The sequence below is a fragment of the Melanotaenia boesemani genome, chromosome 10, assembly GCF_017639745.1.
Source record: "Melanotaenia boesemani isolate fMelBoe1 chromosome 10, fMelBoe1.pri, whole genome shotgun sequence".
Classification (NCBI taxonomy): Eukaryota; Metazoa; Chordata; class Actinopteri; order Atheriniformes; family Melanotaeniidae; genus Melanotaenia; species Melanotaenia boesemani.
In genome coordinates, this window is record NC_055691.1 from 24,171,346 (window position 1) to 24,192,914 (window position 21,569).

At 38.1% G+C, this 21,569-nt stretch overlaps 3 protein-coding genes across 6 annotated transcripts; 2 read left to right on the forward strand and 1 right to left on the reverse strand.

Moving 5' to 3' along the window:
- The first annotated feature begins 814 nt into the window (after positions 1-814).
- On the forward strand, positions 815-11,684 carry clpxb (caseinolytic mitochondrial matrix peptidase chaperone subunit Xb). 2 transcript variants are annotated; one of them, XM_041998018.1, is made up of 15 exons: positions 816-1,127; positions 2,033-2,108; positions 2,758-2,918; positions 3,038-3,152; positions 4,134-4,288; positions 4,368-4,527; positions 6,248-6,289; positions 7,214-7,390; positions 7,497-7,661; positions 8,195-8,283; positions 8,685-8,849; positions 8,937-9,236; positions 9,583-9,675; positions 9,758-9,864; positions 9,969-11,684. In XM_041998018.1, the coding sequence occupies exons 2-15, from the start codon at positions 2,054-2,056 to the stop codon at positions 10,057-10,059; spliced, it is 1,875 nt and encodes a 624-aa protein (XP_041853952.1). In that variant the 5' UTR covers positions 816-1,127; positions 2,033-2,053; the 3' UTR covers positions 10,060-11,684. The 2 variants fall into 2 exon arrangements, with proteins under 2 accessions (XP_041853953.1, XP_041853952.1); XM_041998019.1 differs by lacking the exon at positions 6,248-6,289 and having other exon boundaries at positions 815-1,127.
- A 252-nt stretch (positions 11,685-11,936) lies between these two features.
- LOC121648112 (ubiquitin-associated protein 1-like) lies at positions 11,937-14,151 on the forward strand. The gene is made up of 6 exons (XM_041998060.1): positions 11,937-12,011; positions 12,103-12,204; positions 12,607-13,266; positions 13,385-13,555; positions 13,835-13,936; positions 14,017-14,151. The coding sequence occupies exons 1-6, from the start codon at positions 11,937-11,939 to the stop codon at positions 14,149-14,151; spliced, it is 1,245 nt and encodes a 414-aa protein (XP_041853994.1).
- A 124-nt stretch (positions 14,152-14,275) lies between these two features.
- On the reverse strand, positions 14,276-21,014 carry LOC121648029 (protein regulator of cytokinesis 1-like). 3 transcript variants are annotated; one of them, XM_041997929.1, is made up of 14 exons: positions 20,837-21,014; positions 20,323-20,455; positions 20,097-20,219; positions 18,700-18,933; positions 18,447-18,617; positions 18,198-18,347; positions 17,929-18,076; positions 17,688-17,824; positions 17,504-17,599; positions 16,397-16,543; positions 16,204-16,314; positions 16,001-16,108; positions 15,581-15,684; positions 14,277-14,802 (listed from the first exon to the last, which is right to left on the reverse strand). In XM_041997929.1, the coding sequence occupies exons 1-14, from the start codon at positions 20,845-20,847 to the stop codon at positions 14,775-14,777; spliced, it is 1,701 nt and encodes a 566-aa protein (XP_041853863.1). In that variant the 5' UTR covers positions 20,848-21,014; the 3' UTR covers positions 14,277-14,774. The 3 variants fall into 3 exon arrangements, with proteins under 3 accessions (XP_041853864.1, XP_041853863.1, XP_041853862.1); XM_041997928.1 differs by having other exon boundaries at positions 14,279-14,802; positions 15,514-15,684; XM_041997930.1 differs by lacking the exon at positions 15,581-15,684 and having other exon boundaries at positions 14,276-14,802.
- Positions 21,015-21,569: the final 555 nt, after the last annotated feature.

The window sequence follows — 21,569 nt, forward strand, 5'->3', positions numbered from 1 at the left end:
TGATTAATTTCCAGAGGACAAGGTTTACCTGCATGACATTGCTATGCTGATTACACAGTCCAAGGGAAGTTGTGTCCTTCTTCACCCCTTTCTACCCATTTGATCCAACCCTTTAAAGCTCTTTTCATCACATGAGGAGTTTTAGTTACTCTAGTTCAAAGGTGAGAGTTGATAAGAACACCCTGTCCTCTATATTCTCTTAATCGGCCCTGTTTTAGATAGAAAATAAATTATTATCAAATACGTAGTCTTGTCCTCAAGAGCTACTACATCTTTAGATGCATCCCTTATCCAACACACCTTAATCAAATGGGTGAATTCTGTTGCACTCATGTAATTCAACTGTTCAGGGGCCAGGTAACGAGCTATTTATGTGATTCAGGTGTGTTGGAGAGGAGATGCATCTAAAAGTTGTAGTATAGTAGCTCTCGAGGACTGGACTTGGGCAGCCCCTCCTCTCGAATTTAAGTAGCTACTTGTTATGCCTTTTTTTTTATTTTTCCTTTTCTTTGTCTGTGTCTCCATCTGTGACAGAGCTAACTGTTTAATTTAACATACTTGAAGACCATTTAAAGTTTCTATTGTTTAACGGTGATAAGTGTGCTCTGAAATCATTAAATGAAGTTTTGTCAAAAATAAATGTCGCAGAAAGTTATATAATTGAGACCAATTTTCTTTTTTCCTATGTGACATAAACGTAACACTATTTCACAATACCCTTGTAAGTGTTCATAATACGACATGTTCATGAACGCCTCAGCAGTTGTCGTTTGTTTCAGCAGATCTCAAAATATCTGGATGGGTGCCGACAACATAGAAGTGAAAGGAGCCTCCATGTTACTTTAGCCTTTAACATGATTATATACATGCCGCTAGCTGCCGTTCCTGGAGGGGAGGCTAGTTAGCTAGCTGGATCTAACCTAGTTCATAACAGCAGGCGTTACATCACTTTGGGTCGTGTCCCACCTGGGAAATAACGGCCCGAAGGAACAAACTCTCATATTGACTTTGATATTAGCATGATACACAGATCTGTAAAAACCTAAACAAGAGGGACAGCTTTAGTGACTTGGCAAATTTGTTTTTCTGAGGGGGCTGTCAAGACTCGACTGATTTCGCTGTACACTGTAAGTAAAACCGGCAAGCCAATGAAATATAGTCTTTTTGTAAATAAAGGTCGTACCTTAGATTTAAGTTTTATGCCTTAGCCGTGTAAAGCCAGCCTGTTTAATTGGTTATTAAACACATGCTGGCTGTTCTATATGTGCAATGGCTGTTTGTCATTCCCCTGGCCGTATCTGGTTTAGGCCTAGCTTAGGGTAGCTATCAGTTAACCATCCAAATATGCTAGTTAGATGCGTTGTTTATTTTGTTATTACCGCTGGTGTTGGCATGATGCCAATATACCCAGCGAAAGAAATCTACACATTTCATTCAATTAACTGATTTTTCACTCTAGTGAGCAGCAATGACAACCGTTTTCTCACATTAATGACCCTATTTGCTAGTGCTAACAGTAGCGTTCAATATCTGAAACGTTTCAGGTTTTTAGCTGTAAAAAATTGTGACCTGACAGGGAGTTTCTGCTTGTGCAAATTTAACACTTTATATGTATCTAAAGAAATATTTCCAAACATAGTGGTACCATAGTGTTACGTAAGATATAACAAATGATGCTCGTCAAATTTAGATAAACTAAAGATATAATAATCCTTTAACCAGATATTGACATGACAGGTGGCTTGTTTATAATTCTTACTGACAAACTTGTGAATTTTTAATAGTGTTACAAAATTTAATGTTTTTAAATAATTTTATCGTAACACCTCTCAATATTAAGAATGAGGTTAGAGCGAATGAAACATTCATGGCAGTACAACTTTAATTTTTAAATGGGTCACAGAATTTAACGGGCCACATAATTTGGCCTCGCACACCGTCCTCCACTGCTTGCCACCGCTGTTAGCTTACGGCTAATTTAGCCACCGTCTCCCTTCTTTGCACCGTGTTAAGTTAATGTTTATTTTTTAAGGATTTCAAGACAGAAGAAGAGATGTCCTGTCCATGTACTTCAGTTGCCAGGTTGTTCCTAAACACTGCTAACAGAGGTAAGAAAGGGAAACTTCACACCACACCAGCTAAAGTTAGGACATCTTGCTATCTTCTCCAGCTAACCCACATTACTGTTTGTTATGACAGTTATGTAGCTAATGTCAACAACAGTTGGAAAAGTCACTTCAGCAGTACTGTACCCATATCTAGGCCAGCGCTGAGTTTCAAGCTTTACAGACAAATAGAAACACAAATTAGTTATGCAGATATTATAAAGCTAAGTTATTGCTACAACCATTTCCCCCACACTAAAACATAAGCCTTATAAGATGAGATGGGAGAAAACCACAAAATGTACAACAATCATTTGTTAATTTGCTGATTTATTTTTAGTTAGCCAATAAATTATTAGTTTTTTCCCCCAAAGTGTTATGAAATTGTGTGAATATTCAAGTTTCTCATCTCAATGTGACATCTTCAGAAGTTTAATTTTTATTAAAGACAGATTTTACTGTCATATGTTTTCATTTTATCCAATTTTCCTGTTTGAAAAATTATAAGCATTCAAAGTTTTGTGTTTTTGTTTACTTGTTATGAAATTATTCAGGATAGCTGTTTGTTGTAAATAAAAGTTCATTTTTAATATTTTGACACATCCGATCACAAATTGTGTTAGAAATCAAAACAAATGTTCCTGTGTTGCAGGATTGTCGTGCTCCCGAATCCAGTTTTTTTCTCGAAGTCGTCAAGGATCCCGAGAAGCTCATTTTCATCGTCGAGTACCCGTGAGGTCATTTTCAGAAACTGCCGTTTGTTATGCATCTAAAGATGGCACAACTAAGGATGGCGGAAATGATGGTGGAAAGGTAACCCTGTAGGATAAATCTCATTCGCAACTGTTATCCACTCTTGAACTACATACCGTTTTGTAAATGAATGCAGCTGAAATACTTTAACATGTTCTAAATCTGTCCACTTTACACAGAAAAACGTCAGTGAGGGGAAGAGACTGTCTGGTTCTGGAGGATCAGGAAAGGGTGGAAGCCAGCTACGCTGCCCTAAATGTGGAGACCCCTGCACACATGTAGAGACCTTTGTATGTGAGTAAATATATTGTTCTTCAACAAAGAATACAGAGACAAATTTAACATGTTAAGAATCCAGAAGACCAAGTTCATAGTTATTTGAATTTTAGTTAACAGAAGGAGTATCCTAAATAATTATCTTTTTTACTGACAGAGGAAACATGCCATTTAATATTGATTAAGAAGAAAATATTAATAAAATAAACACAGGTAAACACTAAGGTATTGTTTCATTATCTGGTGACTTCTTTCTGCTTCATGTTGCAATGTCAACAGTGTGAGTTGATTAGCTGCTGCTTGCAGGAAACTCAGACAAACATGAAAAATTCTTCTAGTTTTGGCTTTTGTAAAATGCACTTTGTAATGTCATGCTCGTGGTGACTAACTTGTTGGAAATGCTACAAGTCTACTCCTCCCCCTCATATCACTTTCTACTTTTTTAGCTTTCATTGTGTTCCTCACAGTGTGCCTTTTTAAATGGGCTGGAACGACCTTTCCAGGTTAATTGTAGATTAATGTACTCTTCAGACATTTTAGTAGCATTCTCTTGAAAATCATAGTGTGAGTGTTTTTTTTATATTTACTTTATAATATATTACACCATACCCTTACATAAGCATTAATAGATGCTGGAATGACGACATTTTATTGTGTCATTCAATTTATCCATAAAATTTAAGAGCATCATCTGATTGTAATCAAACGAGAATGCAGTTTGTTCAAAAGCTGTCATTGGAGCACCAAAATACACAACAGAAGTCTGTAAAACAAAAAACGTATTCAGATGTGTTTACTGTAAATCCATCATTGTAGAGCCTCCCAACCCACCACGTAAACACACCAGTCAGTAGGAGCAAGTATAAAAAATGAAAACTCATACTGAGACAGAACTGAGGGAACAATAAAAAACAGAATAAGTTGATTTAAATAGCAACTCTAAAAATATTGTAAATGTCTGTAAAAGTTGCTCATGTTTTGTGTGTTAATCTTTTGCAGCATCCACACGATTTGTCAAATGTGAGAAATGTCATCACTTTTTTGTGGTCTTGTCTGAAACGGACTCTAAGAAAGGGCTAAACAAAGAGCCTGAATCTGCTGCAGAGGCAGTGAAACTGGCATTTGCACAGAAACCACCTCCTCCTCCCAAGAAGGTAAGAAACTGAAGCTGGAAACAAACTTGTCAACAATTTTATGCATTAAAAAAAATAAATATTTTTCTTTTGCCCCCAGATTTATGCCTATCTGGACAAGTATGTTGTTGGCCAGTCCTATGCAAAAAAGGTTTTGGCAGTTGCAGTGTACAATCATTACAAGCGCATCTATAACAACATCCCTGCAGGGAGTCGGCAGCAGGTGGAGGTGGAAAAACAGCCATCTTTAACTCCTCGTGGTCAGTGTTTCTGGTTTTTGGAGATATCACTAAATTATAATTGTTAATAAAGTATGTAATCGTTATTATTATGTCTTAAATTAAAATATAATTACATGTTTTGTAAACTGTCCACGCAAATCAGGGTGTGATTACAGTCAATTAGTTGGGCCAATCAAAATCAATTAGTCGTGATGTCACCATGACGTCATTAATAATGAAATGAAAAATACATTATCTCCAGATGAAAATTATAAAACGTGTGTGGGATGTCATTTGTATGATGTGTGTGATCCATAAATTAATTTTTTTCTTTTCAACATTTTGTGGGCTAGGGTTGGTGTCCTTTATTGTAAAGTAGGTAAATGAGAAAGTGGGTCAGGGAGATGTAAGGATCGAACCTGGGCTGGTTGCGTCTAAGGTGCAGCAGGTGAACTAAACACCGCGCTAACAGGAGCATTCAGCTAGAGCAAAACCAGTTGTTTTTCCGTCTGGTCTTTTTGCTCCTTAAATGCAACGTTGCTGTGACGGTTTAGTAACTGTGCTGCTCTGGTCGGTTACTTTCTCTATCAGTAAAAACTCAGACAGAAACAGTCACAATCGACTTTGTGTTCCATTTTGACTCATCAATTAGTTGTTCCCATCCCAATTACAGTCTGATGTGCAAAAATGCTGAAGTACCTAAGAAAGAAAAGGAAAGTCGTGTTTCTGGTGTTGGGACATAATATATTCCTGTTTAAATCAGATCATAGTTTGTTTAATGAGTCATGTCTGCATGACATTCTCCAAAGCAACTGTAATTGTAATATTTGTGCCCATAAAAAAATTATATCCATATGCCTTAAAAAAAAAAAAAAAAAAAAAAAGCATTAATTTGGTTTCTCTTTGGTCCCAAAATAGTTTGTTCTTTACGTGGTCCCCAATAAACTTCTAAATTTCTACAGAGCAGGGTGTGTTGCTAGATCTTGTAACAAAACAAGCAACCGAATCTATCTAAAGAAGTGCAAAAACAAGCAACTTGGCAGCCTGAAGTTACTTTTGATTAATGGAGTGGACAGCTGTAGAGATGAAGGTCTGTGTCGTGAAGCAGACGTGTGTGTGTGTGTGTGTTGCCAGATGCCTGCGAAAGGTCTGGCTGAAAGAAACATTGTGATAAGATTGTACATGCCTAGATAATGCGAGTAAGATCAGTATGCCCCACATAGCTTCATTTCATTATGATCTACTCCAAATAATCTTTTTTGGGTTAAGTTGATCAGAAAGTTCTTTTTACATGTTAGTGACATGATAAAGAGGTCAAGATTGGTAATGACACAATGTGCCAGTGCATGTAAACATAACCAGTGATAATGCTGTGTGAAAAGTTTTTGAAACCATCATTTACTGCCTACAGTTGAGTGACCTTTTGATATAGTAGAGATGCAGTTTTAATCCTTATTGTCATAGCAAATAAACACACAATCATTGAAGTTTATTACGTGGAGAGCAGAAAGTGCTGGGTGCTGGATCTCCCAAAAAATTCAGAGCTTGAACTAATCAAGAACCTTATTTAATCTACATAAACAGCTCTGGCCTTAATTCTATTTTTTCTTAAATCATAATCTGTATTATTTGGCATTTGTTCAATAATAGTTTCAAATCTCTATAATTGTACCAGTCGTCTGTCAGGGACTGTATTGATCATGTAATGGTAATGATAAATGATAATATTGATTTAAGTACTTTGATCCTCTCCCTGTAGAGCTAGAGATGAGAAGACGAGAGGATGAATACAGATTCACAAGTAAGTGACTGACCTTACTGTTATCTGACTGACCCCTTTACTGTTATCAGCAGTGACTTTAAGTCACAACACGTAATCAGCAGTTTTCAGTTTTTTTTTATTTTTTGCAAGTTGCGCAAATGCCAAAATGTACAGACCACAGTGACTCCTCGGTTAGACTTGTCCTGCTTTTTTTCCCCTCAGTGACACATTTTTATTATTGTATTTGTAAAGAATTAAACTGGAAAACATGTATCAAGCCAAGTCCCAGGAGATGCACAGTACCTGTTAACTATTAAATGAGTTAAAAATAACAAGCATGTGTTTAACTAATTTTATTGTTTTCACAGATAAGGTGGAGAAAATAAACTAATGGATTTAATTGTGTTGATCTTTGACAATTAAATAGTAGCGTATGGGTCAGTGGTTTTTAATACCCACAGTTACCCAACCTGCAGTATGAGAAGAGTCAATCTGCTCTGACCTAAAAATCCATAAATCAGCCACCTGATTCTGACCTGACCTTTAGCCTCTTTTTGTTGGACATGTGAAATTTCTGCCTGTATGCACCAGTTCTGAAAGTTATTTACAGTTTAGTTTGAATGCTGCTTCCTCATTTTTTTGACCTGGCCCACCCCAACGTATGATGTTCTCTATTACCGTAATCGAACCAGCACACACCTGTGCCAATCAACAAGACCTTTGGGTTATGTTTTAACCTGCACGTCATTTCAGACTGGAGGAAAGAAATGAGACAGCCTTTTGACCTACATTCAGACACTGCCTATTTTCAGTTGTCGTTCTTGCTTACACTCTCACTCTGGCAGCTACTAAATATATTTACAACCTACACATGGAAACTAGATAGTTATCTGTACAATGACTCAGTAATTTGTGTCTGTTTTTAGGTCACAAAACTGACCCTGTGTCTGGCTTTTGTTGCAGAGCTGCTGCAGATTGCAGGGATCAGTCCACATGGAAATGCTCTTGGAGCGTCCATGCAGCAGCAGGCAAGCCAGCAGGCACCTCAGGAGAGAAGAGGCGGGGAGGTCCTGGACTCAACACACACTGACATTAAACTGGAGAAGAGCAACATTATCCTTCTAGGTCCAACTGGTTCAGGTTTGTCTTAAGTCAACATCTTCCTTAATTGAAATGTAATAACAGTGTGTTGTGAATGTGCTTCATCACAGGTCATTTTATAATGATTAATATAATTTTTCTAAAGGAAAAACATTGTTGGCGCAGACACTGGCACGTTGTCTGGATGTTCCGTTTGCAATCTGCGACTGCACCACTCTAACTCAAGCTGGTTATGTGGGAGAAGACATCGAGTCGGTTATTGCCAAACTTCTACAGGATGCCAACTACTCGGTAGAGAAGGCACAGCAAGGTGGGCAGAGAGACTATCAATAACAGCAGTGTTGTTTCCAGAGTCAAGATCATACTACATGTTAAGTAACAGTCTGGGTGCGCTAAAAATACCAAAAGTCAAAGATTTTAACAAGTACAGGTTGAGTATAGATTACACAAAACATGAACTCCTCCCTCTTCACTATTTTTTTTTTTAAAAACATGTACATTTCATGCTAATCATTCAATGACTGGAAATAAAAGTGTTGTGGTTTAGCCTAAATGGAGCACACTGTGAACACAACACAACTTGGAGCTGAATGTCACCGTGTTAGATTACAGTTTACATGGTAACATGCTAACATTAATCAGCACAGAACACAAGGTAATAAATTAAAGTATTGAACAGAATAATGTTCCCCCTTCCCACTCAAAGTCAACTTACCAGTGTGCTAAGCAACACTTTTCACATTTACTCACAGTTCTCCATATTTTCAGTGAATACTGGTGAGTTGTGTATATTGGGTGACTGAAATCCGCCACCATTTCCCTGTCCCTTTTTGTCATGAGCAGGTATTGTGTTCCTGGACGAGGTTGATAAAATTGGCAGCGTACCTGGAATCCATCAGCTGAGAGATGTGGGTGGAGAGGGAGTTCAGCAGGTCGGTTATTAACCAGTTACTCTAGAGTTACTCTAAATGAGACCATAATGCAGCAATTTGTTTAAAGGCTGCAGCAGACTTGAATTTTTTTTTTTTATTATTTTACCTAAAAATCAGAATATAAGTTTTATTTAATTGTCTTTTGTAGTATGATATTCATTTATTTACTTATTTACAGTTCTTAGATCAACAAGAAATGCAAAATTATTCAACTCTAGATGTCAAGCTCAGTAAATGCTAAATAATATTCTAACAGTATTGTTTTGTGAAATTTGAACTGGGTCACATATTTAACTTGGGTTGTAAACGGTAACTGCTTTCTTCGTTTGTGTCTTTTATTGCTTATCTTGTTTTGTTTGAGTGAGACTTGTGCTCAATTTTTCCATCTTTCTCTCTCTTAGGGTTTACTGAAACTTCTCGAGGGTACAATTGTCAATGTCCCAGAGAAAAACTCCAGAAAACTAAGAGGTGAAACTGTGCAGGTCGACACAACAAACATTCTGTTTGTTGCATCAGGTGCCTTTAATGGCCTTGATAGGATCATTAGCAGAAGAAAGAATGAAAAGGTAAATTTAGCACATTGTCAGTGCTTGAACAGCCGTTCAGCAAAAGCTGATCTTCCTCTTATTTGAGTATGTGTTCTGCCTCCTCAGTATTTGGGTTTTGGAACTCCCTCTAACCTGGGGAAAGGGCGCCGTGCAGCTGCTGCAGCAGACTTGGCCAACAGCAGCGGTGAGACGGACACAGTGGCAGAGATTGAAGAAAAAGACCGACTGCTGAAGCATGTTGAGGCCAGGGACCTGATTGAGTTTGGAATGATCCCAGAGTTTGTTGGTCGTCTTCCCGTTGTTGTTCCTCTGCACAGCCTGGATGAAGAAACATTAGTCCGGATCTTGACTGAACCACGCAATGCTGTAGTACCCCAGTACCAGGCTCTGTTCAGCATGGACAAAGTAAGGGCTCTGTCATTGCGCTTCATCCTCTTTTGAAAGACAACTGCACTGTGTGGAAAAAGTATAAATGTAGCAAAGAATGCAGCAGCATCACTCAAATACAGGTGGACACAAACACTAGTAGAGCCCTTTGTAATGCAGCCACCATTTTTCTTCAAACAAGGATTAAACAAAAGGATGCAACAAAAGATAATTTGCCCCCCTTTCTGCTTGTGTCACTAGTACATAACCATGTCTTTGCCAACACAAGCTCATTTTTATGTAATAAATCAACACAAATGTATCAAAAGGTTACCCACATGTTATTTGTTGACGTTGTAATTTGTTGTTTTAAAAACCTTTTCAGTGTGAACTCCATGTGAACCAAGATGCCTTGAGAGCCATTGCCAGGATGGCTTTGGAGAGAAAAACTGGAGCTCGTGGACTCAGATCCATTATGGTTGGTTATGTCAAATTTGCATTTTATTTTTATTAATTGATTGATTGTATTTTGCAATATAAAATTTTCTTTCCTCATGCAGGAAAAACTTCTCCTCGAGCCGATGTTCGAGGTGCCACACTCGGACATTATGGCTGTTGAACTGGATCAAGATGTTGTCCAAGGAAAATCAGAACCCAGATACATCAGGTCAGCATCTCTCTGCTCACCGAACTCATGCCAGTCATGCCACCAACAGTTTTGCTCCCTTTTTGTGTTTGACACTTAAAACTGAGTTTGCATTTGAATTTCAGGGCTCCAGCAAAGGAGTCAGCAGAAGAGGAGTATGACTCCAGCATTGAGGAGGAGAACTGGCCTCGGCAGGCGGATGCTGCTAACAACTGAACCACATTTGGCTCATTTCACCTGGAAGCCCTGCCATCTGAAACATTAGATTAACAAGAACCTTTTTGTATGCCAAGATTGGTATCAAAGTCTTTTATTATAGCACCTGACAAATAAACTGTGGACATCAGTGAAGAGGCTGTCATGATGAACAAGCTAAGAGAGTAACAACCTTTGGTCCCTTGCATCAGATAATAATTCTTAGGTGGTGCACGTACAGTGTGGACCTTTATGAAATATTCAATCTCTGGGGATTGTTAACATTTTATCTATATGAAGATAAAGCAATTTTATTCATGAAAGTATTTGTAGCTAGTTTGTTTTCTCTTTTTATGGTGATGGGCTGTAATAGCAAGGGAAGCAAATGGAAATTATGGGATCATACTGTACACTTGAAACAAGGCGCTCAGAAAGTGTAGATGTTAACATGTCAAGAAATGCCTTACGTCACAAGGGCATGATATTTCGCAAGCACATCAATATTTTGATGTTTTCTTTAAACACCATTGTAGTAATGGTGCTCAAAGTGAAATTGGTTGTAAATGTAAAGCTACACTGCATAGGTAGCATTTGTAAGCAGTTTGTATGACATGACCTTTAATTAGCTAAACACACCAGCACACTAAACATAGCAGGTGAGAAATGATGACTAATTTTTTAAATCAGCCAGAATGGTTATTTTTACCGTCTTCAGCTTCTTCCTTTAGCCCACTCTTCAGGAATATGTGTTTACTTACAGACCTTTTGTGTTCCAGGCTGCTTCACAAAGCAGGATTAGCAGACTGGCTGTGGAGCTTTGAAGTTATGAGAAAGTAAAATCTCGTTTGTAACTGTTATGCTTTAGTATTGGTGACTGGATTACACCCCTAAACCAGATATCTTAAGTTTCCTTGTCCTGATTCAAATGGTTGGATAATCTTCCTTTAACACAGCTTCTCTTCTAAACCTGCTTTGTCAAATATTCTGCAAAACAGTTTTGTTAGTGTGCACCAGTGTGTCAGGAATTAACTTCCTTTAGTGGCGCAATATCCTGTTACTAAATAGTACCTCCATTACAAGTGTATAATAAATAAAGATTCCACCTAAATGCTCTCTGACTCCACCATGCTGCTGTACTCTAAAATGCTGTTTGTGCTATAAAATTAGGATAATCCAGATCTGTTCTCTCTCTGCTTCTTTTCTTTAAAGTTTCAAACTGCCTTTCTTTTTTCAGAGGTCTGTTACAGAAACTAGAAGCTGCCCTCCCTCCCTCCAAAGCCTGTGAACCTTAAATTTATTGTGATTGTTTTAAAATATATATATATATATAAATAAAATGTATATCTGTATAAAATCTTAATTGTTCTTTACCTCTGAATTTGGGTGCAGAGAGGAAATTGAATAGCAAATGTGATTAAATGTCTGTCGATATGAACACGCATTACTGCAACAGACATCACAATGTTGTACTACACCGTTAGGCTGTCACCTTTATGTAACGAGCTAATCTCTGGAAAGTATCGTGCTGTTCTCTGTTTGCCGATACCTCAGCATTTCCCTAATCCCACTTCCATTCCACATGGAAATTGTATGGAACGGCATGCTGTCTTCAATGTGGTTTTGAATAAAGACCTAATAACAGCATACAATGATATAAAATACTTCAAATATGTTTTAAATCATTTTTGATAACATAAAACCAGAAAAGTATTGAAAATCAGTGAACTTTATAAATAAGATTTGTTTGACTGTTTATTAATTATATGTGTACATATTTTAAAGCACTATGACTTATACTGGACCTTTGCATGGCGGATTACGCTGGACATCTGAGGTGATAAACAAACCCTCAGATGATGTCAGAGGCTTAGGGATGAAGAGGTTTATAACACGCAGTGATGTTTGTGTCAGTCATTTACTCCATTCATCCTGTGGATGAATTAGAAGAGCTTGAGGACAATATCTGGCTAAAGGTAAGAATTTATTTAAAATGAAAGAAAAAAATGTGGCTTTATTACTAGAAGCTCAGAAAATCTTATTCTCTTGATGCTGGTCATTTCTTAGTGCATTTTGGAGGTGATGAGCATTCTGGAGGATGTCCCATTTCAGACCCCTGTGGGTCCATTGGGGGTCGAAGTACAGCTCCCGACTGCTCCGGACATACCCGTACCAGACTGCCATCAAATTTTGCTCGAAACTGAGGTCTTATTTTTTATTTTAAAATCTTTATAGAAACTCATTGTTTGCTTTTCTAGTTTTAACTGTCAAGTTAAAGAGTCACATTTTCCACCTTAATCCAGTGTCTGTTTATTGAGACTTGATTACATCTACTTTTCTCTTTTATCCTTTAATTGTATCAAAATTGTGTTTAAATGAATTTGGGCTTCAAACTTGTTCTAGATTTATTTTTATTGTAATTTGAATACAGATTCTAGACTCATAATCTATACTTTTATTTTGACTGGAGAAATTGAATAGTTTTTAAATCTTAGAGATCTTCAGTTTTTATGACATGTTCCACAGGGAAAAAAAAATAGGTTTAAATTAAAGTGAATGTTTTTTCTGCAGTATGGATTCAACCTGGAGAGGTGGATCATGACTGGGCAGCAGCCAGTCTGTCAGGCTCCATCCTGCCCACCATACTGGATGATGTTCAGCTGCCCTCAGGAGAATCAGGTGATCGATCACAGGGGCGGTGATCCGTGGGCCCCCAGGCCTCGTCCCCGCAGCTACAGTCTAAATTCTGCAGATACCCGCTGGTTACACCATCGCACCGTTAAGTTTCTCATAACTGACTCTGATGATGAAGATGGTTACTGTGAAAATAACGAGGGGTCTTTAGCTGAAGGTGCACGTCACTGTGTCAACATCAGAGAGCGGCCCCGGAGTGCTGCACCTAAAGACCCACTGTCCAGAGTCAAAGACATGCATCTCGGTCCTTCCACTCATCACTGTAAACCCGATTCATCTCATATCTTCAGAGGCCACAGAACCACTTCTTCTCTGCCAGACTGCAGACAACCTCTTCGTGCAGTGGAGCAGCACAGGTCACAGCTGGCCAGCCCCCACTCCCAGGGGCAGAAGAACACCAAGAAGAGGCAGCGTTCATTGTGCTCTGTAGGTAGAAAGTACTCCCAAAACACACCCCCTGCTGGCCTTTCTTCATCCAAGCTGCAGCAGCAACGACCCTCCTCTGCAGGACCTGTTGTCAAAAACCACAGGAAAAAGGTTTGTTTCTTTAAAATCAATATGCAGTCTGTCATAAAAGCCAACAGTTTTCTCTCCCTTTTTTTTTTTTTTTTTTACCTTTAATGTTCTTCTCTCTGCTTTTCCCCCTTATGACCAGGTCCTGACGACAAGTGGCTGTCATGGGGTTTTCTTTGACTCTGCAGCAGAGCTTCTGACAGCACTCAGCCAGGAGGAGAGGGAGTTACTTGAGACCATCACTGAGAAAGGATACCCACTCCGCACAGCTATTCTGGCTCTACAGAAAACAGGTTATAGGAGTCCAGAGAAGGTAAATACTCCCTGGGGTCATAGTCAACTGGTGATTTAATTCATTGGCTAAATTGACCATAATAATACATTATTAAGATGCATGTAATTTGCAGAACAAACTAGTCAAACTTATTTTTTGCAAGATAGCTGACAGGTTAACAAAGTACAGACAATCTTTACTCATAACCTGAAACCCATTCCTGCTCTTAACAGCATATTAGCACATTTCTGTGGGTGTACACAATGCCTACAACACCTGTAGTCTACATTATTGTTTTGATTTTCTTCTGGTTACTAGGTCTTAAAATACCTGGTCGCAAGTGACCATCTCTGTCAGCTGGGTTATGATGAAGCACAGGTCGAGGAAGCTTTGGAAATGTTTCAGAACTGTGAGACAAAGGTAAACCAAATTTTGTATTAAAAGTTTAAGTTTTATTTCAACTTAATGCACATCGGTAACCTTTAAAAATTGTGTTTCAGGCTGCAGAGTTCCTGCGTCTGTTGACTCAGTTTAATGAGATGGGCTTCCAGCAAAGCACGATCAAAGAAGTTCTGCTTGTTCATGAAAATCACCATGAGCGGGCTCTCGAGGAACTCATGACACGCATGGCCTGAACAGGCTCTTCTTACCGAGAAAAATACATTTCCCATCAAATACGTACTTGCCTTCTTGAGCCGGACTCACTTGATATTAAACTCAAAAGCAGCAAGAATAAAAATATATATATATAAATAAAATAATAATAAAAAAAAATCAACTTATCTTTTTATTTTTTAAACATTTATTTACAGTTTGAAAAAAAATACTTGATAGACTTTGAATAGCAAATGTAGCAATCATTCCAGCTTGAAGCAGAACATCATGGTGCCCTTTGTAAACCCTACAGTACTGAAATAAATAATGTCTTAGTTTTAGCAAATGACATTTTAAAAAGGCTGTAACAAGGGGAAAAAAAAATCTAGTTCAGAAATAGCCACAGAAATACACGCACACACCAGAAAAGAACAGTGAAAGCAGTTACTGTGAAAGTCTTACGGCTAAAATCAAGACTACAAAATAAAAATCACAAAAAATTAAAAACCATTTTTTAAATTTTTTGTAAAAAATTGAAGGTGGAGTTCCCTCTTTCCCCACAACACCACACCACCACTGAGCTGGAAAACTTGCAGTGCCAGAGCAGCTCCTCTGAAGCATCACTGATGACTGACAGTGGAATTCAGCAATCCTGACTTGACATTCAGTTTAGAAGCCTTCGTGAGGTCTCTCTGGAAAGACAACACAGAGTTAACTTGTGTTCATATAAAACAAATGTATAAAACTGTAATATGAAACTATGTACTAATCTTGGGAAAAATGTTTTACCTCAGATTTATGACAACTGTGGAAAATTTAACCTAAACTTTCCCCATGCATTTATAGTGGTTTTTCCCATAACCTGCAACACTGTACATGTATTCATTGCATTTTGTATTTGCACTGTAATTTTCATGTAAATCTGTCCCTCAAACCCATTTTAAATAAATGCAGTGCATTATGGTGTCAGATTGTTGGGGTACCTATGATTGGTTTTTTACTAATATATTTGGAAAACATAAAAACAAACAAAAAACAAAAGATGGATGAAAATATTTTAACTTCAAACTCCAATGACCACTTTACAGAGGATCAATAGTTTATAAAGTGGCATAATTGAAAGTTTTACTGGTAAAATACAAAGCTGTATTCGACATACCGCCCCAAACACAAGATCAAATTGGAAAATCTTTTTAATATTTTGAGATATGTCTCTAAATTAGTGTCAAATCTCATAACACATCCTTAATTCCCTACTGGCAGTTCTACAGTAATCCTTACATTTAGTTCTAATATAATCCTGTACTTCAGACACCGATGCAACAAAAATAAAAGTATTTTTATTCACAGTGCACCCAAGTCGACTGTATTTATGGACTAGACGTATGTAAAACCACATTTACCGCAAATTCCGAATAGGAGCCAGCAATAGAGTTAAGGGTGAAGGTGTGATCTTGAGTATCCTGAGACCTTGGTGTGCCACACGGAGCATTTCTGGGATGGGAGATGTTTTCCTTGTTTCGGTCAATTGTGCGGGGTGTCTTGTTATGTCCTGGGATTTTGAGGCCAATACCCTAAAACAGGATCAAAGTTCTTTCTCAGGTTTTATTTAACTGCCAACAACTACACATATATAAATGAAAATTTCACCCATCATCCTGTTATATAATCTAAAACTTGCACTTTCAACAAAGAGTTGACCTAAATATACATTCAAAAAAATTCTTTATGGAGGACATGACTCCTTAAAACATTTTGTAGCCTGTATCAAGATAAAGATATGATCCATTCTAACAAAACTTGATACTAAAAAAAATCACCAATTCAACCATGAAGGTTTATTTGGCTGTTTGCAACACAGAAAAATCACACAGCTGATGGCAAACATACCTTGCTGGCAGATAGTGGTGGTTTCTGAATGGAGAACTGGCATACGCTTCCACTGAAGCCTGAACTATAAAAGCTGTTTGGAGTGGAGAGGGTTGAAGTTCCATTTAACTAAGCGTTAGGAGGAGAAAAGGTAAATCACTTCTCTGTTCTGACATCAACGTCATTTATACAACAAATTTGTCAAAAATGCAGAAGTTTCTCACCTTCCTCATTTTTCCAGGAGTTGTAGTTCCTGCAAGTCGCCGTTTAGATGGGGTTTTCACTGTTGTGCCGTACAACATATCCTCTTGTGTTTGCTTAGTTTTCTTCAGTTGCTATTCACAAACATAAAATTTAAAAATCATAGTCAACATGTTTGAGAGAAGTAAACTATTAGTTATGCAATTTTTAACGTACTCTCTCGAGTTTCTCTCTCTCCTTTTCCTCATGGTGCTGCTCCCACTGCTGCTGCACATACTCAAGAAATTTCTGCCCATTCACCAGAAACTCCTTGCCATGCTCCTGTTCCCAAGCATCAATCTGGACCTTCAGGCTCTTCTCCAACTGAAACAAAACAATTTAACACGTTTTTTCCCCCACTGACAGCGTACTGCATGACACTGTGATCCAATTTTTAAAAACATCTTTAACATTTTTTAGATAGATCCTGACAGTCAGTCATCCAGTTTTTGACAAAAAAAGAAGACAACAAAACAACCCCCAAAAAACAATATCGCCATCTGCTGGCCAAGATTGATATACATCAACCTACTGTTTCCACTCTACAAAACATACTTCCTTAATGGTCCCCTTTTGATAGTTTTATACTGTTAAAATGATCAAGTCAGAGGCAAAAATCTGTTAAAAATCCTGTTAACATATTTAGAGTAGGGCTGGGAGATATGAACCCAATTTCAGATATTTTGAGAGCAGATCATGTCGATTTTCCTGCCGCACATGCTGGCAGTGTTGCCCAGCTTTGTGCTGCAGCCCACTTCTAGCCTTCACAGAAAGAATAAATAAATAAACGAATAAATAAATAAATAAATAAATGATGGGTTTATAACTCACTAGTTTTTACTCTACAGAAACTTATACTTGGACTTTACAGATCCGTGGAAGGTAACTCGTCTGTTAAATCAGCTGATCACTTATCAGCTGCTGTGTGAAATTTTGTTCCGCTATCAGAGATATGAAAACGCAGATGGTGTACAAGAATATATTTCAGAAATATAATTTCCTTTAGTGTACTCAGTAAAACCTACAGAGACCTGAGCTGGAAGTCAGACCTGAAGGGGGATGCCGTCCTTCCAGGAAAGTGTTAATAGTGCTAATTTACATGAGACCACGTTGATAACATGTTGAGCAGCCGCGGGGGACTTTCAGCCTTATGAACATTTTCGTAGCTCAGAGTTCTGAATGAAAAATACTTTTCAATGATCATAACAAAATACAGTTTTATATATTTAAAAATTCAAAGATAATGCCCAGACTTTTTATTATAGAACAAAGAACCCTTCTCACCTTAGGTAAACTTTTCTGCAGGTCAGTCCTTTGCTTTTCTTCTTTCAGAAGGTTTCCTCCTCTGTTGTTGAACCTTGAAGGGTCATTTGCCTTTTTCTGTATAAAGAATAAACACATTTACACATGGCCACAATGAATGACGTATGTAAAGCTTCCTGGGTAGACTCATAAGGGCGGTACTCACATCAAGTTCCAAGTACAAGAGCCAGTTGTCCTGCCATTTTGCGACTCCTTCAAAGAGTTCCTTGTGGTCCTCGTAGTACTTCTTTAGGCTCTTGACTTCAGCTTCATGGAGGTTGAAAAGCTCCTCTGTGAATTCCTCTGTAAAAAAAGGAAAAAACACAAACTTAACTTTACCTTTCCTTTCTAAAATTTACTAGATATATTCAGTGCACAGTCTTCATAATTTAAATAGATCCATTTACCATCGTGATATGGAACAAAAGCTTGCTGCTGTTCGTGGCTGTAGAAGCATTTCTTCCACAGAAGAGAAATCTCTGTTCTGATAGCCTCGATGACACGTCTCATGCTCTGCATTTTCAGCAACTCCAGACGCTGGACCTCAGCATGAAGCTGGAGACAAAGAAGATGTATTTTCACACCTTAAAATGAAGCGGTCAGTAGTGCCTGTTGAACAACACACCACAGCACATATAACATATATATAACATGACCACATTAAGTCGTTTCCTACTGCATCGATGTTCTTCTTCTTTGACTTGACCATATGCTCAGAGAAGGCCTCTCTGTCCTCGTGAGGAATCTGAAGCCTTTCCCACAGCTGTTGGATCTTTGTCCGCAGATCTGAACAAAGAATCTCCTTCTCAGCTTTCTGTTCTTGTAACTGAAAAGAAACAAAACTCTGAGTCACACATCCAAAATGTAACTTTGTAGACAGTCAAATCACGACAAGCCGAAATCTTGATAGTTTCAGCAAACTGACCTGACTGAGGAGTTGTTTAAGAGCAGCAATGTTGTCATTTGACAGGCAAAAGGCCTCATCATCCTCACACATCACATCCATCTCAAAGCTGGTTTGTGGGCTTTGCTCCAAATCATCCATGCAAACAACAATCTCCTTTTTGATGCTCACAAATTCCTCATGACGATGCTCCTGCAAGGAAAAACTGATTAACACAGAACCTCACAGAAATACCAGAGTGAATCGTCCAGAAAAAGCAGCACACTATGGGCACCTTCTCTTTGGTCAGATCTTCAAGGTAGGCATGATAACTCTCTAGTTGCTTCAGTGACGGGACAGCACTCTGGTCAATGGAGAAGGGTGTAGTGCACATAATATCACATAGCTCTCTGTCTTTCACAACCAAGCCTTTCAGCTCCTCCATTCTCTGCTTCTTGTGCTCCTTCATCACCTCTAGACGTGTGCGGCTATTCTTCTCAGCTTGCAATATGGTGCATCCATCCTCTTCCTGCAATGAAATCCAAATACTTAAACGTAAGTTTTCTGGATGTTAAAACAGCCAGTCATCCAGTTTTTGACCCCCCCTCCCCTCAAAAAAAAACAAAAAACCTCCAAAATCCACAATAACTTTCAGCCTTTCCTCTAGAAGCCCCTCCCCCATCGGGTTTTTGATAAACACTGAGAAAACGAGGCGTGTGGGATGCCAAGTCACTGGATATTTTGTGTGATTTCTCCTAGGTGAGGATTCTATATATTGCAACACACTCCTCTTACAAATAACGTACAGGCAGTCAGATGTCTGAGTCAGAAATCTGTGGAATTCCTTCCCAAATAATTATACATGTCCATTTTTAGTACTCAGTTATCCTTATTTTAAAACACTTATGATACAAGGTGTTCACATGTATAAGATGTACCTCTGTGTCTCCTATTATCCTTGGGGTCAGTTTGACCCCATTCAATGTTTATCATTAAAAAAAATATATAATAGTTTACTTTTGTTTTGTTTAATATTTTATGGCTTTTCCTAATTTGATGGGTCCAATTGATTAAGCATAAAATTATGATAATGATATTTTTTCAATGTGCTAAACACATATTGCACGCATTGGTGTTCCTCTGGAGTCTGTGTGTGACCCATGTGTGACCTAACACCTCCAAGTGCAGAGTTGATAGACGACATGGGGAGGGAAAACAATATTCTCAGGAAAACTTTACCGCACCATGGAGATGAATGCGTGTGTATGTGTGACCTAATACTCATATCTGCCGAAGTAGAAATAATTTCCCCCCTAGTGTGGAGGGTGGGGTATCCCCGCAAAATAAGGTGGAAATTATTTTCCGGAAAGGTCAAGGTTTCTTTATCAAGAGGTTATGTATTCAACAAATAAATGCCTGACACAAAAACTTGGTCAACAATTTTCTGTAAATCAATTTCTGTTGGCTAATATGTCAGATTGACCGCATGGGTGAAATGTGTTAGTAATATTTGAGGATAATAGGAGGGTTAAGCATTTATCTCAGAGTGGATGTTCTAGCTATGACTTGCTAGTAGACAGCTGGTGAAAATTAGCCTGAGGCAACTCTTGCACAATGCATCAACTGGTAACAAAATGTTTTAACACTGTACAGGATCCCTTACAGATGCGCGTTTCTTTGAGGTGACTGTACCTCAAAGGGGGGCAGCTGAAGTTCACTGTATAAAGTAGCAAGTTCCTTGCTACAAGATTCTATGGTTTTCAGTAAACGCTTCTTAAGTTGCTCTTCTTCTGCAATCATCAGGTCCAGCAAACCCTGCAGGGAATGAGCGAGAAAAACAAAACAAAACAATGCATAAGATGAGCTAAGTTTGATTAAAAAGCCAACCTTAAAAAGTCAACAGAAATGTGGCACTGACTTTAATATGCTTGTGCACATCATTGGTTCTCTGTAGGCGCTGCTCTTCAGGAATCCCTATTTCTTCCCAAATATCCTGCAGCCTGACCAGAGCCCTGTTGAGATAGGCAACGGACTCTGCTGCGTGGACTTCACTGTAGAAAGAGAAAATGGTCAACTTGGTTTGAGTTTATAAGTGTGACTTATTAATACCGACGAAATCAATATGAACACTGTCGAATAATTTAATCACCAGGGGAGAGCTAACGTAACGCCACATTCCTTTATCGGCGAAGAAGGCTAATGTTAGCTAGCTGCCGACGTTAATCAATATTATGAAACATATACTTAGCATGAATCAAACTTAAATGTTACCAATCACATTTACTCAGTGCTAATCGCATATTTAAATACTGTCCAAATGGAATATACAAGGTATAACATGCCAGAGAAGAGCTAACAGTTATCTTGAGCTAAAAGTCAACAAGATATCCAACACACAGTTATATAAACTGATTAAGGTATAAAGTACTAACCTCACTCTCATGTCGCCACAGTACACAAACTAGGTAAATTAAAACAACCCTCCTTTAAAGCGTAAATGGCCTTTCACTCTAAAAACGTAATTACGTTAATGCATGTGCGGTTGTAGCTGTTTGACTACTCGTTCGTTTGTCGATTGCATTTGAAATTTGCACGGAAACAACATCTGTGCGATGATTGGTCAATTATACTGACGTTAACGGAAGTTCCCCGCTCGTTTCTTCTTATTGTCCTAATGTTTTACTAGGATCACTATCGCCATCCACTGGTTTAGAGCATGACGTTTTTTTAAGAAGTTAAAAAACGAAATAGCATTTTATGCTTTATCGAGAGACAGGAAATAAAAGAGCCGGGCTGTTTTGCCTACTTATTGACTGACGATGGAATTTTTTTTCTTTTCTTTTTTTTCTTTTTTTCTTTTTTTAATATTATACGTTTTTGAGGTTGGTGATTGGTGTGTGCATTTATTTTCTGTACGTTGTTTTCCATGCGTCCTCCAGTACCATAAGCATTAACATTAATTAGTCATATGCTAAACGTTCATAAGTCTAATTAATGTTGCCCTGAGCTTTGCTTGGATTGGTTTGTTCTGTCAGAGTATTCACTTGCTACTGTCCTTTCAATTTTTGTTCTTATGCTCAGATTGTTTGGATTTGCACATTATTTAAGTATCAATCTGATAGATAGATAGATAGATAGATAGATAGATAGATAGATAGATAGATA